The sequence below is a fragment of the Pseudophryne corroboree genome, chromosome 11 (assembly GCF_028390025.1).
Source record: "Pseudophryne corroboree isolate aPseCor3 chromosome 11, aPseCor3.hap2, whole genome shotgun sequence".
NCBI classification, from domain to species: domain Eukaryota; kingdom Metazoa; phylum Chordata; class Amphibia; order Anura; family Myobatrachidae; genus Pseudophryne; species Pseudophryne corroboree.
Window position 1 is genome coordinate 188451688 of NC_086454.1, and position 17600 is coordinate 188469287.

The 17600-nt window shown below is 44.3% G+C and overlaps 1 protein-coding gene across 1 annotated transcript in view; it reads left to right on the forward strand.

The window, feature by feature from the left end:
• ACTN3 (actinin alpha 3) overlaps positions 1-17600 on the forward strand; it is a 133806-nt gene that overhangs the window by 79273 nt on the left and 36933 nt on the right. Inside the window, exons 3-4 of the mRNA XM_063945160.1 lie at positions 2052-2171; positions 13681-13767. Coding sequence (XP_063801230.1) covers positions 2052-2171; positions 13681-13767 — 207 coding nt within the window. The remainder of the gene's footprint in view (positions 1-2051; positions 2172-13680; positions 13768-17600) is intronic.

The following is a 17600-nucleotide window of genomic DNA, read 5'->3' on the forward strand; positions in this document are numbered from 1 at the left end:
ATTGGGAGATGACCTGGCATCACACATGCAGTGAGTCGGGCAAGCCAGTTCACAAATAATCCTGGGAGACAACACTGGATTGCAGTAAAGAGAATACTAATGTACCTCAAAGGTACAAGTTCACTAAAGCTGAGATTTACAAGGTCAACATACTGTATACCAGCTTAAAAGTATTCTGTGATGCCGACTGGGGATGAGATGAGGATAATAGACATTCTTATACTGGATACCTGTTTGCACTGGCAGGTGCAGCTGTAAACTGCACAAGTACGAAACAATCCACAGTTGCTCTTTCTACAATTGAGGCAGAGTACATGGCACTCACAGAAACTTCAAAAGAAGCGCTTTGGATAAAAGAGACTTTATGTGAATTAGGTCTTCTTTACCACAGTGAGATCATCAACATAAAGTGTGATAACAAGGGAACAATTGATCTTTATAGCACAAAGCATCATGGACAGTCTTAGCACATTGCTATAAGACATCACTTCATCCGTGAGTTGGTGGAAAGCAAGTCCGTCAATGTGGAATATGTTGCAAGTGAAGAAAATATTGCCAACATGTTGACAAAAGGACTGTCATCACACCTGTTACATGCATTCCTGATGGACTGTGGACTAGAATATGGTTAATGTTGATTTATTCTTACTGTTTTGCTTCACATTTATGTTTTCGGTTACAGGAATGACTTTGTTGAAATTGTTTGATAAAATGTAATTTTCTTTAAAATATGTGACCAGAGACAGTCTTAAGCGAGGGGGAGTGTTAGGATATGGTGCGCTCTGTGCCTGTCTCCTTCTACACAGCAGTCTATGGGCGCATCCTCTAGTGTTATTTGCGTAGTGCCAAGAGTCACTTGGAGGCGGAGTTATGTAATGTAATCCCTGCTCCTCCATCTTAGAGTGAGAGAGTTAGAGAGACTGAGTCCTAGTGTATGCAAGCGTGCAGAGCTGAGACCAGGAGAGGATCTCAGCTACAGAGACTCACAATGTTCCATTGCATGTATCACGACTTCGGAGCTGATGCTGAGACGGGCGCAGCATCTTTTCTACAGCGGGAGTCAGACTGCACGGCTGTGCAGTCCTCCGTCCCTCACCACCGGAGACAACCGCTGCCACTGCTGTTACCTTACATGATATAAGGGCACCTAATTGCATATATCAGTATTACATCTGAGTCACCTGTGTTTACTGAATAAACCTGCATTACTTTTTAAGATCATTAACTGTGTGGGATGACGTCACTGCACCAGGCAATCCAATACACTCTGCCAACAATTACTTGATGTGAAATCCTAAATCTTCAGTGTCCCTAGAGTCAGGATCATGGGGAATGCTGGGATGTGGGTGTATTCCAGTGCACAGAGGGTGTATGGATTGTGATGGCTTAATTTATTTATTACCAGTTATTTATATAGCACATACATAATCCGCAGCGCTTTACAGAGAATATTTGGCCTATTTGTCCATTCACATCAATCCCTGGACCAGTGGGGCTTACAATCTATATTCCCTACCACATGTACACTCACACACATTCACACTAGGGTTAATTTTGTAATTTTGTAGTAATGTAGTGCTTCTTTATTAACTGATGTTGTAATGGTTAGCATGTCTTCCAGTGTTTTGTAGCAAATGGTCGATTGCCATTTGCTCTCATCCATTACCAGATTTCCATGCCAACCAACCAGTTCTGGAATATAATTGTATAGTGTATGCCAAGCTTAAAATTAATAATCACTCAGCAACGACAGGCAGACTCTGAATAAAAAGGTACATTTCCTAACTACAGTAGCTTCTCCGGTACGCTGCCAGAGTCACCAGAGCAAACCAGTTTGGTTGTGCCTATAAAAAAATTGCTGTTTTAAATTCCACTGCAAATCACTAAGAAGTCATCACTTTTGCCAAATCGGAACTTATAACATTCTGGCCAGTGTCATGTTGCCCTCACATTTTAAAATACAGTAGGATTAGAAGAGTATAAAATAACCTAAACGTTACAGTGGTTTCTCATTTGTTGATATTTCATTGTTGTCTTCTGCGTTCTTACAGGAGAGAGGCTACCAAAACCAGACAAAGGGAAAATGCGATTCCACAAGATTGCAAATGTGAACAAGGCTCTGGACTTCATTGCCAGCAAAGGAGTAAAACTGGTTTCTATTGGCGCTGAGGGTAAGTGGCAGCTCAGGAGAGATACATCAAATTAAGTTTTATCTCAGGGGTGGCCAACCAGTCAGAGACAAAGAGCCAACAAATTTTGTTAGGTACGTCAAAGAGCCGATATCAAGCCGAAGGCGCATGTGCAAAAATGGGCTGTGACCTTGTGCCTGCTAGGACACACCCCTGGTATAAAATACAATGAAAATGCCAGATCCACATAAAATAATTTAAAACTCCAGATCCACATAAAATATATTGAAAAAGCCATATTCACATAATACACTTCAGCTCCTCCATGTGTCACTCCAGCCAGCACCCTCCTGTGTAACTCCAACCAGCTCCCCTATGTGTCACTCCAGCCAGCACCCTCCTGTGTCACTCCAGGCAGCTCCCCATTGTGTCTCTCCTGCCAGGATTCTCCTTTGTCACTCGAGCCAGCTCCCCATTGTGTCACTCCTGCCAGCACCTTCCTGTATCACTCCAGTCAGCTCCCCCATTATGTCTCTCCTGCCAGGATCCTTCTGTGTCACTCCAGCCAGCTCCCCCTTGTGTCACTCCAGCCCACCCTCATATGTCACTACAGCCAGTATCTGGCTCCCTCAGTTTTCAGTTGCCGTAGTGCTGCTGTGTGTCTGGTTGGAGTGCACCAGTTTCCTGGATCTGTTGTGGTCAGGTGACTTTGAGTGTCGGGAGCCACATTTGAATAAAGAAAGAGCAGCATGTGGCTCAAGAGCCACAGGTTGGCCACGGCTGTTTTATCTAATAAACTATGGGCCTAATTCAGACCTTGTCATTGATGAGCTAAATTAAACGATGTGTGCTCATCTGCGCATGCGCGTACGCCGGTACACGCACATGCAAGATCCTAACTGCGTTCTCTGCAGAACGCAGTTTAAGACTTGGAGGGGGGTGGGAACGACAAGTTTTGTGGGCGTTGATGCTCCGTTAAAGGGGTGCAGTCCAGACAACGCTGGCATGTCTGGACCATTGCTGGGTCAGGTCATGATGGCTGCGTGACCTCACACGCAGCCGCTGCAACCCAAAACATGACAGGTAGCCAGGTAAAGAGCTACTCAAACCATGCAAAAGTATTGCGCCGTGCGATGCTTTTGCAGGTCTGTGGTGGTGGTGGGGGGGGGGGCGGATTTGCTATGTGCCGGGCGTCCCCCCTGCATGTCAGTGAAAATGATCGTAGACATGAGTTTTTTCTAGAGATGAGCGCCTGAAATTTTTCGGGTTTTGTGTTTTGGTTTTGGGTTTGGTTCCGCGGCCGTGTTTTGGGTTCGAACGCGTTTTGGCAAAACCTCACCGAATTTTTTTTGTCGGATTCGGGTGTGTTTTGGATTCGGGTGTTTTTTTCAAAAAACACTAAAAAACAGCTTAAATCATAGAATTTGGGGGTCATTTTGATCCCAAAGTATTATTAACCTCAAAAACCATAATTTACACTCATTTTCAGTCTATTCTGAATACCTCACACCTCACAATATTATTTTTAGTCCTAAAATTTGCACCGAGGTCGCTGTGTGAGTAAGATAAGCGACCCTAGTGGCCGACACAAACACCGGGCCCATCTAGGAGTGGCACTGCAGTGTCACGCAGGATGTCCCTTCCAAAAAACCCTCCCCAAACAGCACATGACGCAAAGAAAAAAAGAGGCGCAATGAGGTAGCTGTGTGAGTAAGATTAGCGACCCTAGTGGCCGACACAAACACCGGGCCCATCTAGGAGTGGCACTGCAGTGTCACGCAGGATGGCCCTTCCAAAAAACCCTCCCCAAACAGCACATGACGCAAAGAAAAAAAGAGGCGCAATGAGGTAGCTGTGTGAGTAAGATTAGCGACCCTAGTGGCCGACACAAACACCGGGCCCATCTAGGAGTGGCACTGCAGTGTCACGCAGGATGTCCCTTCCAAAAAACCCTCCCCAAACAGCACATGACGCAAAGAAAAAAAGAGGCGCAATGAGGTAGCTGACTGTGTGAGTAAGATTAGCGACCCTAGTGGCCGACACAAACACCGGGCCCATCTAGGAGTGGCACTGCAGTGTCACGCAGGATGTCCCTTCCAAAAAACCCTCCCCAATCAGCACATGATGCAAAGAAAAAGAAAAGAAAAAAGAGGTGCAAGATGGAATTGTCCTTGGGCCCTCCCACCCACCCTTATGTTGTATAAACAAAACAGGACATGCACACTTTAACCAACCCATCATTTCAGTGACAGGGTCTGCCACACGACTGTGACTGATATGACGGGTTGGTTTGGACCCCCCCAAAAAAAGAAGCAATTAATCTCTCCTTGCACAAACTGGCTCTACAGAGGCAAGATGTCCACCTCATCTTCACCCTCCGATATATCACCGTGTACATCCCCCTCCTCACAGATTATCAATTCGTCCCCACTGGAATCCACCATCTCAGCTCCCTGTGTACTTTGTGGAGGCAATTGCTGCTGGTCAATGTCTCCGCGGAGGAATTGATTATAATTCATTTTAATGAACATCATCTTCTCCACATTTTCTGGATGTAACCTCGTACGCCGATTGCTGACAAGGTGAGCGGCGGCACTAAACACTCTTTCGGAGTACACACTTGTGGGAGGGCAACTTAGGTAGAATAAAGCCAGTTTGTGCAAGGGCCTCCAAATTGCCTCTTTTTCCTGCCAGTATAAGTACGGACTGTGTGACGTGCCTACTTGGATGCGGTCACTCATATAATCCTCCACCATTCTATCAATGTTGAGAGAATCATATGCAGTGACAGTAGACGACATGTCCGTAATCGTTGTCAGGTCCTTCAGTCCGGACCAGATGTCAGCATCAGCAGTCGCTCCAGACTGCCCTGCATCACCGCCAGCGGGTGGGCTCGGAATTCTGAGCCTTTTCCTCGCACCCCCAGTTGCGGGAGAATGTGAAGGAGGAGATGTTGACAGGTCGCGTTCCGCTTGACTTGACAATTTTGTCACCAGCAGGTCTTTCAACCCCAGCAGACTTGTGTCTGCCGGAAAGAGAGATCCAAGGTAGGCTTTAAATCTAGGATCGAGCACGGTGGCCAAAATGTAGTGCTCTGATTTCAACAGATTGACCACCCGTGAATCCTTGTTAAGCGAATTAAGGGCTGCATCCACAAGTCCCACATGCCTAGCGGAATCGCTCCCTTTTAGCTCCTTCTTCAATGCCTCCAGCTTCTTCTGCAAAAGCCTGATGAGGGGAATGACCTGACTCAGGCTGGCAGTGTCTGAACTGACTTCACGTGTGGCAAGTTCAAAGGGCATCAGAACCTTGCACAACGTTGAAATCATTCTCCACTGCACTTGAGACAGGTGCATTCCACCTCCTATATCGTGCTCAATTGTATAGGCTTGAATGGCCTTTTGCTGCTCCTCCAACCTCTGAAGCATATAGAGGGTTGAATTCCACCTCGTTACCACTTCTTGCTTCAGATGATGGCAGGGCAGGTTCAGTAGTTTTTGGTGGTGCTCCAGTCTTCTGTACGTGGTGCCTGTACGCCGAAAGTGTCCCGCAATTCTTCTGGCCACCGACAGCATCTCTTGCACGCCCCTGTCGTTTTTAAAAAAATTCTGCACCACCAAATTCAAGGTATGTGCAAAACATGGGACGTGCTGGAATTTGCCCATATTTAATGCACACACAATATTGCTGGCGTTGTCCGATGCCACAAATCCACAGGAGAGTCCAATTGGGGTAAGCCATTCCGCGATGATCTTCCTCAGTTGCCGTAAGAGGTTTTCAGCTGTGTGCGTATTCTGGAAAGCGGTGATACAAAGCGTAGCCTGCCTAGGAAAGAGTTGGCGTTTGCGAGATGCTGCTACTGGTGCCGCAGCTGCTGTTCTTGCGGCGGGAGTCCATACATCTACCCAGTGGGCTGTCACAGTCATATAGTCCTGACCCTGCCCTGCTCCACTTGTCCACATGTCCGTGGTTAAGTGGACATTGGGTACAACTGCATTTTTTAGGACACTGGTGAGTCTTTTTCTGACGTCCGTGTACATTCTCGGTATCGCCTGCCTAGAGAAGTGGAACCTAGATGGTATTTGGTAACGGGGGCACACTGCCTCAATAAATTGTCTAGTTCCCTGTGAACTAACGGCGGATACCGGACGCACGTCTAACACCAACATAGTTGTCAAGGCCTCAGTTATCCGCTTTGCAGTAGGATGACTGCTGTGATATTTCATCTTCCTCGCAAAGGACTGTTGAACAGTCAATTGCTTACTGGAAGTAGTACAAGTGGGCTTACGACTTCCCCTCTGGGATGACCATCGACTCCCAGCGGCAACAACAGCAGCGCCAGCAGCAGTAGGCCTTACACGCAAGGATGCATCGGAGGAATCCCAGGCAGGAGAGGACTCGTCAGAATTGCCAGTGACATGGCCTGCAGGACTATTGGCATTCCTGGGGAAGGAGGAAATTGACACTGAGGGAGTTGGTGGGGTGGTTTGCGTGAGCTTGGTTACAAGAGGAAGGGATTTACTGGTCAGTGGACTGCTTCCGCTGTCACCCAAAGTTTTTGAACTTGTCACTGACTTATTATGAATGCGCTGCAGGTGACGTATAAGGGAGGATGTTCCGAGGTGGTTAACGTCCTTACCCCTTCTTATTACAGCTTGACAAAGGGAACACACGGCTTGACACCTGTTGTCCGCATTTCTGGTGAAATACCTCCACACCGAAGAGCTGATTTTTTTGGTATTTTCACCTGGCATGTCAATGGCCATATTCCTCCCACGGACAACAGGTGTCTCCCCGGGTGCCTGACTTAAACAAACCACCTCACCATCAGAATCCTCCTGGTCAATTTCCTCCCCAGCGCCAGCAACACCCATATCCTCCTCATCCTGGTGTACTTCAACACTGACATCTTCAATCTGACTATCAGGAACTGGACTGCGGGTGCTCCTTCCAGCACTTGCAGGGGGCGTGCAAATGGTGGAAGGCGCATGCTCTTCACGTCCAGTGTTGGGAAGGTCAGGCATCGCAACCGACACAATTGGACTCTCCTTGTGGATTTGGGATTTCGAAGAATGCACAGTTCTTTGCTGTGCTGCTTTTGCCAGCTTGAGTCTTTTCATTTTTCTAGCGAGAGGCTGAGTGCTTCCATCCTCATGTGAAGCTGAACCACTAGCCATGAACATAGGCCAGGGCCTCAGCCGTTCCTTGCCACTCCGTGTGGTAAATGGCATATTGGCAAGTTTACGCTTCTCCTCCGACAATTTTATTTTAGGTTTTGGAGTCCTTTTTTTTCTGATATTTGGTGTTTTGGATTTGACATGCTCTGTACTATGACATTGGGCATCGGCCTTGGCAGACGACGTTGCTGGCATTTCATCGTCTCGGCCATGACTAGTGGCAGCAGCTTCAGCACGAGGTGGAAGTGGATCTTGATCTTTCCCTAATTTTGGAACCTCAACATTTTTGTTCTCCATATTTTAATAGGCACAACTAAAAGGCACCTCAGGTAAACAATGGAGATGGATACTAGTATACAATTATGGACTGCCTGCCGAGTGCAGACACAGAGGTAGCCACAGCCGTGAACTACCGTACTGTACTGTGTCTGCAGCTAATATAGACTGGTTGATAAAGAGAAGATGTCTATGTAACTATGTATGTATAAAGAAGAATGAAAAAAATCCACGGTTAGGTGGTATTACAATTATGGACGGACTGCCTGCCGAGTGCAGAGACACAGAGGTAGCCACAGCCGTGAACTACCGTACTGTGTCTGCTGCGACTGGATGATAAATGATGTAAAAAATATATATATATCACTACTGCAGCCGGACAGGTATATATTATATATTATATAATGACGGACCTGCTGGACACTGTCTGTCAGCAGAATGAGTTTTATTTTTATAGAATAAAAAAAAAAAAAACACACAAGTGAAGTCACACGACGAGTGTTTAACTTTTTCAGGCAATCACAATATAAGTATACTACTAACTATACTGGTGGTCAGTGTGGTCAGGTCACTGGTCAGTCACACTGGCAGTGGCACTCCTGCAGCAAAAGTGTGCACTGTTTAATTTTAATATAATATGTACTCCTGGCTCCTGCTATAACCTATAACTGGCACTGCAGTAGTGCTCCCCAGTCTCCCCCACAATTATAAGCTGTGTGAGCTGAGCAGTCAGACAGATATATAATATATATAGATGATGCAGCACACTGGCCTGAGCCAGAGCAGTGCACACAGATATGGTATGTGACTGACTGAGTCACTGTGTGTATCGCTTTTTTCAGGCAGAGAACGGATATATTAAATAAACTGCACTGTGTGTCTGGTGGTCACTCACTATATAATATATTATGTACTCCTGGCTCCTGCTATAACCTATAACTGGCACTGCAGTAGTGCTCCCCAGTCTCCCCCACAATTATAAGCTGTGTGAGCTGAGCAGTCAGACAGATATATATAATATTATATATAGATAATAGATGATGCAGCACACTGGCCTGAGCCTGAGCAGTGCACACAGATATGGTATGTGACTGAGTCACTGTGTGCTGTGTATCGCTTTTTTCAGGCAGAGAACGGATTATAAAGTAAACTGCACTGTCCTCACTAGTAAACTCTCTCCACTCAGTCTCTACACTTCTACAGTAACAGTACTCCTCCTAGTCAGCTCCAGTAAATCTCTCTCAGTCTCTTATAATCTAAATGGAGAGGACGCCAGCCACGTCCTCTCCCTATCAATCTCAATGCACGTGTGAAAATGGCGGCAACGCGCGGCTCCTTATATAGAATCCGAGTCTCGCGATAGAATCCGAGCCTCGCGAGAATCCGACAGCGTCATGATGACGTTCGGGCGCGCTCGGGTTAACCGAGCAAGGCGGGAAGATCCGAGTCGCTCGGACCCGTGAAAAAAAACATGAAGTTCTGGCGGGTTCGGATTCAGAGAAACCGAACCCGCTCATCTCTAGTTTTTTCACACATCTACGATCAGATCTGAATTACTCCCTATGTTTGTAATGACTCATTGGTAGGAAAGCATGAGATGGACTAACGCCAGATTTGCTTGAAAAACGCTGGGGCAGGGACAATGGCCCTCATTCCGAGTTGATCGCTAGCTGCTTTCGTTCACAGTGCGGTGATAAGGTGAAAAAGCGGCATTTCTGCGCATGCGTACGGGCCGCAGTACGCACGCGCGAAGTACTTTCACACAAAATTATGCAGTTTTACACAAGGTCGAGCAACGCTTTTCTGTCGCTCTGTTGATCGTGAGTGATTGACAGGAAGTGGGTGTTTCTGGGTGGTAACTGACCGTTTTCTGGGAGTGTGCTAAAAAACGCAGGCGTGTCTGGGGAAACGGGGGAGTGCCTGGCCGAACGCAGGGCGTGTTTGTGACATCAAAGCAGGAACTAAACTGACTGAAGTGATGGCAAGGTAGGAGTAGGTTTTGAGCTGCTCAGAAACTGCATGAAAATTTTTACGAGCAGTTCTGCTAACCTTTCGTTCGCACTTCTGCTAAGCTAAGATACACTCCCAGAGGGCGGCGGCTTAGCGTGTGCACTGCTGCTAAAAGCAGCTAGCGAGCGATCAACTCGGAATGAGGGCCCTTGATGTGACAGTAACTCAAATCTCTGCAATCTCTGTTCTTTTGACCTGTATTAGATTGCCTTCATGTGTTTTAGTAGTCGTTTAATTACCCATACCTAATTAGTAAACTAGCATAGTGATAGAATTCTTAAGGGCCCTACACACTTGTCGATGTGTACAGGCGATATGAACGATCTTGTTCAGTAATGAACAAGAAATCGTTCATATCACTCAGTGTGTATGCATTAACAATGAACAATGAATGGCCCCGTGGTCGTTCATTGTTGGTTCTCCGTCACTTTGCAATTTGGACGATGATCGAACATCGAGATCGATCATCGTGAAAATTGAATGCATCGACAAGTGTGTAGGGCGCATAAGATCACCATGTCACTCCATAGAATGCTTTCAAAATGGAATCATATGATAAAAAGTGGCTTTTCATTGAGCCACACAGATTCACAGAGGGGTAAATGTAATTCTTATCTTTGATAGGGTTCTGGTATGAATGGTCGACCGTGTTAAGGTTGACATTCATTAGGTCGACCACTATTGGTCAGCATAGACATGGTCGACATGGACTAATAGTAGACACATGAAAATGGTCGACATGGGACAGGTCGACACCTGAAAAGGTCGACGTGGATTTTTTAACTGTTTTTGGTGTAATTTTTCCGTAACATGACCAGGAACCCCAATTAGTGTACTGCGTCCCCTTGCATGTCTCGATTCACTCGCCACATGGATGGTAAAGTATGAAAAAGTTAAAAATCAAACTTAAAAAAAAAGCCATGTCGACATTTTCATATGTCGACCTGTCCTGTGTCGACCATTTCCACGTGTCGACCATATGTCCATGTTGACCATGTCAGTGTCGACCAATAGTGGTCGACCTAATGACTGTTGACCTTAACATGGTCGACCATCCAAACAGATACCTTTGATAGAATACACTTAAACATGCTGTATAGAACCTCAGTACTGATATACATGTGACACTCAGAAAATTAGAATATCATGAAAAAGTTAATCTATTTCAGTAATTCAACTTAAAAGGTGAAACTAATATACAGGTTGAGTATCCCATATCCAAATATTCCGAAATACGGAATATTCCGAAATACGAACGTTTTTGAATGAGAGTGAGATAGTGAAACCTTTATTTTTTGATGACTCAATGTACACAAACTTTGTTTAATAGACAAAGTAATTTAAAATATTGTATTAAATGACCTTCAGGCTGTGTGTATAAGGTGTATATGAAACATAAATGAATTGTGTGAATGTAGACACACTTTGTTTAATGCACAAAGTTATAAAAAATATTGGCTAAAATTGCCTTCAGGCTGTGTGTATAAGGTGTATATGTAACATAAATACATTCTGTGCTTAGATTTAGGTCCCATCACCATGATATCTCATTATGGTATGCAATTATTCCAAAATACGGAAAAATCTGATATCCAAAATACGTCTGGTCCCAAGCATTTTGGATAAGGGATACTCAACCTGTATTATATAGACTCAATACATGCAAAGTGAGAAAGCCTTTACTTGTTATAATTTTGATGATTGTGGTTTACAGCTTAAGAAAACCCCAAATCCAAAATCTCTGAAAATTAGAATATTACATAAAATCAATAAAAAAAGGATTTTAAATACAGAAATGTCGGCCCTCTGAAAAGTATAATAATGCATATGTACTCAATACAATGCGTCGTGGTATGAATTCTATCAGCCTGTGGCACTGCTGAGGTGTTATGGAAGACCAGGATGCTTCAATAGCGGCCTTCAGCTCTTCTGCATTGTTCTGTCCTATGTCTCTCATCTTTATCTTAGCAATGCCCCATAGATTCTCTATGGGGTTCAGATCAGGCGATTTTGCAGGCCAATCCAGCACAGTAATCCCACGGTCATTGAACCAGGTTTTGGTACTTTTGTAAGTGTGGGCAGGTGACAAGTCCTGCTGAAAGATGAAATCAGCATCTCCATAAAGCTTGTCTGCAGTAGGAATCATGAAGTGCTCTAAAATGTCCTGATAATTGGCTGCGTTGACTCTGGACTTAATAAAGCACAGTGGACAAACACAAGCAAATGACATGGCTTCCCAAATCAACACAGACTGTGGAAATTTCACACTGGACTTTAAGCATCTTAGATTGTGTGCCTCTCCATTCTTACTCCAAACTCTGGGACCTTGGTTTCCACATGAGATGCAAAACTCATCAGAAAAGAGCACTTTGGACCACTGAGCAACAGACCAGTTCTTTTTTTTCTTTAGCCCAGGTAAGACGCTTCTGACATTGTTTGTTGTTCAGGAGCGGCTTGACAAGAAGAATACAACATTTGAAGCCCATGTCCAGGATCCGTCTGTGTGTGGTGGCTCTTGGTGTACTAACTACAGCCTCAGTCCACTGCTTGTGAAGCTCCCTCACACTTTTGAATGGCCTTTTCCGGACAATCCTCTCCAAGCTGCAGTCATCCCTGCTGCTTGTGCACCTATTTCTTTTACACTTTTCCCTTCCACTTAACTTTCTATTAATGTGCTCTGATACAGCACTTTGAGAACATCTAACTTCTTTTGCACAACTGTCAGGTCAGCAATCTTCCCAATGATTGTGAATTGTACTGAACCAGACTGAGAGACCATTTAAAAACTTAGGAAACCTTTGCAGGTGGTTTGGATTAATTAACTGATTAGGGTGGGACACTTTGAGCCTACAATATTTAACCTTTTCACAATTTTCTAATTTTCTGAGATTTGGGACTTGGGGTTTTCTTAAACTGTAAGCCACAATCATTAAAATTATAACAAATAAAGGCTTGAAATATCTCACTTTGCATGTAATGAGTCTATATAATATATTAGTTTCACCTTTTAAGTTGAATTACTGAAATAAATGAACTTTTGCACGATATTCTAATTTTCTGAGTTTCATCTGTATTCCACAGGAGTTATGACCCTGCTCCACTCATATGTTACTGGTAAAAGCATAAGAAAGAACAAAGCACTTATAACAAATGACACAAGATGGCGATATTAACTCTGTCTCTGCAATGATTATATTTTATGTTGTTTTGCCATCACATTATATAGCATCACACTATTATGTGTTATGTATTTTGTATTATGTGCTTTATAACACAATCGGCCATGGACATTTTTCATAGGGCCCGATTCATCAATGAATGGAATTACAAAGCCTCCAGGAAATGGCTGTGCAATTCTGTCTACTAAAAATCCTAATGCAGCAGGAGACATCTGTGGCAAATAGACGCCTCCTGTTACTGAGGATCCGAGTGCTGCATCTGAGAATGCAGCCACAGATCACCATGGCTACCATTGCGACCACCCAACACAATTTGCGATTGTTACAGGCACCGGTCAGCTCGAGTAAGCTAAAGATCCGGATCCAGACACCAGGGCCCTGGATGTCTGCATTGACGACACAGACCCTAGACCATGCATGTCCAAACTGCGGCCCTCCAGCTGTTGAGAAACTACACATCCCAGCATGCCCTGACACAGCTTTAGCATTCTCTGACAGCAAAACTGTGTCAGGACATGCTGGTATACGTAGTTTCACAACAGCTGGAGGGCCGCAGTTTGGACATGCCTTCCCTAGACCAATTACATATTCAGAATGGTGCTAGGTGCCACCCACAAACGCTGCAGCATGTCAATCATACTGCGGCTGCAGGGGTCTGCAAGCAACATTGCAAGACCCGTTCTGCACAAGCAGAGAACAAGTCTTGCGCCTGCGCAGACCCACATATATTATATTTGTATGTAATCCATCAGTTGTGCATACAAATAATAGTCAGGCCCATAGTCCCTCAACAGAGACAGAAACCAATGCAATAAGAGTTATAAGTACCTGGGTGAGAAATGGGACTGGCTGAGGCTAAAATGTAGATTTTTTTATTTACTATCTCATTGTTCCTTTCTTCCTACACAGAAATTGTTGATGGTAATTTGAAGATGACCTTGGGTATGATCTGGACTATTATTCTGCGTTTCGCAATTCAGGATATTTCCGTTGAAGGTAATTAGACAGTATGTTTTAAGGATCTTTGTGCATAACCAGAACTTCTCAGTGAATTACATGTGAGATGACAATATGCTACAGTATTTTGGATTTTAATACTATACAATGATTAGATATCAGGGTGGCTTAGAGGGGGTGGGTAGATACAAAGAACTGCGACCTACAAACATTCTGCCCAACATGTTGTGGCTACTCCCCATTCAATGGCACAGTGGACATGGCAGTGCAAATTTAGCCCTTTTCTGACGATGCACCTTCGTTAGCATAAGTGCAGTGACCATCCATTTTCTTCAGAGCCCCATACTCAGCAGGGTTCACTGAACCGTCATTTTAGACACACGACTGGTAGCCCATAGGTTCCTTTTGACGGTCAGCTGCTCCACTGTAGCGTGTCGGTCGTCCATCACACACCTTTGTAGCTGATGTTCATCTCTCACATCAATGGCACATGGTGCTCTGTAGTTTCCACGTCAGTCATTAGCACTGGTGCCATTTGTCCAGTCACGATACACCTTCACCACAGCAGCACGCGAACACTTCACGTACTGTGCTGTTTCAGAAATACTGTCACCCTGAAGCCGATAATTATCTCTTTTTGCAAACCGGCCTATTGCACACCTTATATACCTACCAAGCCAGCACATGACACGTGATGTACTTCATGGGCTACGCGCTGCCGACATCAAATGTAGAACGTGGTCATAATAATATGACTCGACTGTGTATTACAACATGCCACATAATGGCAGCAGATAAATGAAGATAACTGTTCAGGGCAGAAATCTACTGTACATAGCAAAGAGAGGAAATCCTAATTGTTCCACCTATCTGTACAATCCACTGAAGACCATTCTTGTTGCAGAGGGGTGTATATTGGTTAAAGTGATCAAATATTTAATAATTAGTATTTTATAATACTCGGCCTTTACAAACATTCATAATGTGTGATAAATTCCATATGGAATCATAGAACAAAAGCATATGAGGTATTCTCATACATGGAATACCAATTACACCCATGCCTCCTCCCCTAAAAAGACCTCTGATACCGGTTTGCCTTGGTGAGGTGCTGGGAATCTATTTGCCAGCTTCTCTTTAGTTGGGACATTGTCACCAACTGATTGGATAATGGGACAATCCCCTCAGATGGGGACAGTTAGAAATGTTTAACAAGATGCACTAAGTGCAAAGTTTTCTTCCATCAGAACCCTTGTTGTGTGACCTCATTTTGGACAGTTTTATATTACGCATCATAGAGAAAAGTTGTGCCCTATACTGAAAAGACTGAATACATTTTTTTCATGATTGCCTATCTTTACTCAGTCAAAGCCATCAATATTCTTGTCTATGGTGTTTCTATAGTTTCTATTAATTTATAATGTGAAAATATATTTACCTAACTTAGTAGTGGCCTATATTTGGCTAATAGGTGATCACAATTACATTTACTTTCATAATGCAAACATACTGTATCTGAAATCTGAAACTGAAACTCTGAAACTATAAAATGAAATATGCATTATCTAAACAAACTCTACAAATTTTTTAAACTTTTTGTCCAATTCTATAGCTCATTGTAACCTCACTTCATAAACTGTTTATCTATCTATCTATCTATCTATCTATCTATCTATCTGTCTGTCTGTCTGTCTGTCTGTCTGTCTGTCTGTCTGTCTGTCTGTCTATCTATCTATCTATCTATCTGCCTGTCTGTCTATCTTTCTATCTATCGCTCTTTGCTTTTATCGTAGCCTTCATGGCTTTTCTACATCCTGGCTTTACTGTAAAACGAATTGCTGCTTTAAAGCTAGCATCTACCTGCCAAAATTGCACTGGTTCCTGCAAATTGCTTGCTTTTTCATTTAGGCCATGGGATGATTTACAATTGTATCTAGATTTTCAAGTATGCCCAGTCACAAGTTAAATACACCTGGCTGTTTGTTTTTTTACATTATTAGGGGGAGATTTATCAAGATACATTTTTAGGATTTCTCAAAATGTAACAAGTGGCATTCCATAGAGAAATCACAATACAGGGTCAATTACCAGCAAATTACTAGCAGCCACGAGTAGGTGACGCTATTTGCTGCACCATCGGTAGCTCCGGACTTGCTGATTTTTGTTCATAGCCGCATAGCGAGTTCAGGGTGAGTTTTCCTGCCGTAGGTGGCATTACTACACCATTGCAATGGCAACTAGCCCTCTCGCATGTGGGCGCAAATTCATTGAATCGACCCCTTTCTAAAATTTTGGTACTGTCATAGCTGCTGTGGTGGCAAACTGCTTTGGGTAGGTGGTTAATATGCCACCTGTTGGGATCCTGGCATTCAAGATCCTGACACCGGAATCCCGTCAGGCAACTAAATGGTGTGGTTGGAATCCTGACTGCAGCCCTGTATTCCCACTCGGGTGGTGGGTCCACGCAACCATCCAAGTGGGAATATAGCATGTGGCAGTGGAGCGAGGCCGTGAGTGGACTCACTGCCGGTATGCCGACTGCCGGGATGCTGATGTTGGAATACTGATTCATATGTATTACCTGCTTTGGCTACTAACCAAGTGATGAAAAATATAGATTTATAAGCTATGTATTTTAAAACACCAGGACCCCTTAACTCCGGCTTGTACTGGTAACACCTAAACCTAACCCCATCTCCCCACGGCCTAACCCTAGCACCCCTCCACCCCCTCAGCCTAACCCTAATCCCCCTTCCTGCAGCCTAACCCTAACACTCCACCTCCTGCTGCCTAACCTTAGCCCTCCCCAGTGGTGTCTAAACCTAAGCCGCCTCCCCCCCTCCCGGCATAATCCTAACAGTACCCAGCACACTTACGTTCAGGATGTTGGCTGTCAGGATTTCGACTGCCTGCACCCTGACGGTCGGCATCCTGAACGTATCCCCATCTCTACAACTGGTGAAGTTGCATGGATAATGTACATCTTGCACCTACTTTGTGTTAGGGCAAAACTTCCACCTACATAACACACATTTCTGATGTAGCTCCAGAGTATCTTTGTGGTGGTACACAGGGGTACGCAGTATCGGCACCAATTATTTTGTGGGGGGTTAGGGGTCTTATTTTTAATAACAATCTTCTAACTAGGAAAAAACAGTGACATAATTTCAGAAATTAATACAATTGTAACCTGTAACTTTAAATGAGTACTGGCACCTTTTCATAGAAAAAAAGCACAGTGCAACTCTAGCATTAATGTGCATACAGAAGCACCAGTGGGTGTGCTTAACTTGTGTCTGCAAACCTCTATGTACTGCATTCTCACATGAACAGCCTCTGAAGCTCAAGAGCTTTAACTATTACATGCATGCAGCTCAAAATACTGTCAAAATACAGCTGCTTTCCACTGCAGGTAGGAGGTGCTGTGGTGTGGGTGCATGGGGCTGCTGATTGCACCATCAAAGCTCACTATGGTGCGATTCTCCGCACACTGCGTCATCAAGCCTCCAAAGCACCTAATTCATTTAGGAAGTGATTGGAAACCAGACATTCCGGGAGAGTACTGTAGGTGGTTCTCTTGTTATTCGTTTCTCGGAATGATGCCAAAGGCAAAGCCCTGTCTGATGAAATATATACAGTGCTGAATACATTTTGCTTACCTAGTATGCACTATGTGATAATACTGTGACTTGGTCATTTCTCTGCTGTTTTCTGGTTGGAAAAATCCCTACAATAAAACTGATTCTAGCTCATCCATACGTGTGCTGGATATCTCAGCTGACCCCAGTGAGGCTGGAAACACATGTCTGGGCTCTCATCCCTCACTTCCGTTTACTTGTACAGCAGCCAGAGCTATTGTTACTTTTTACTTT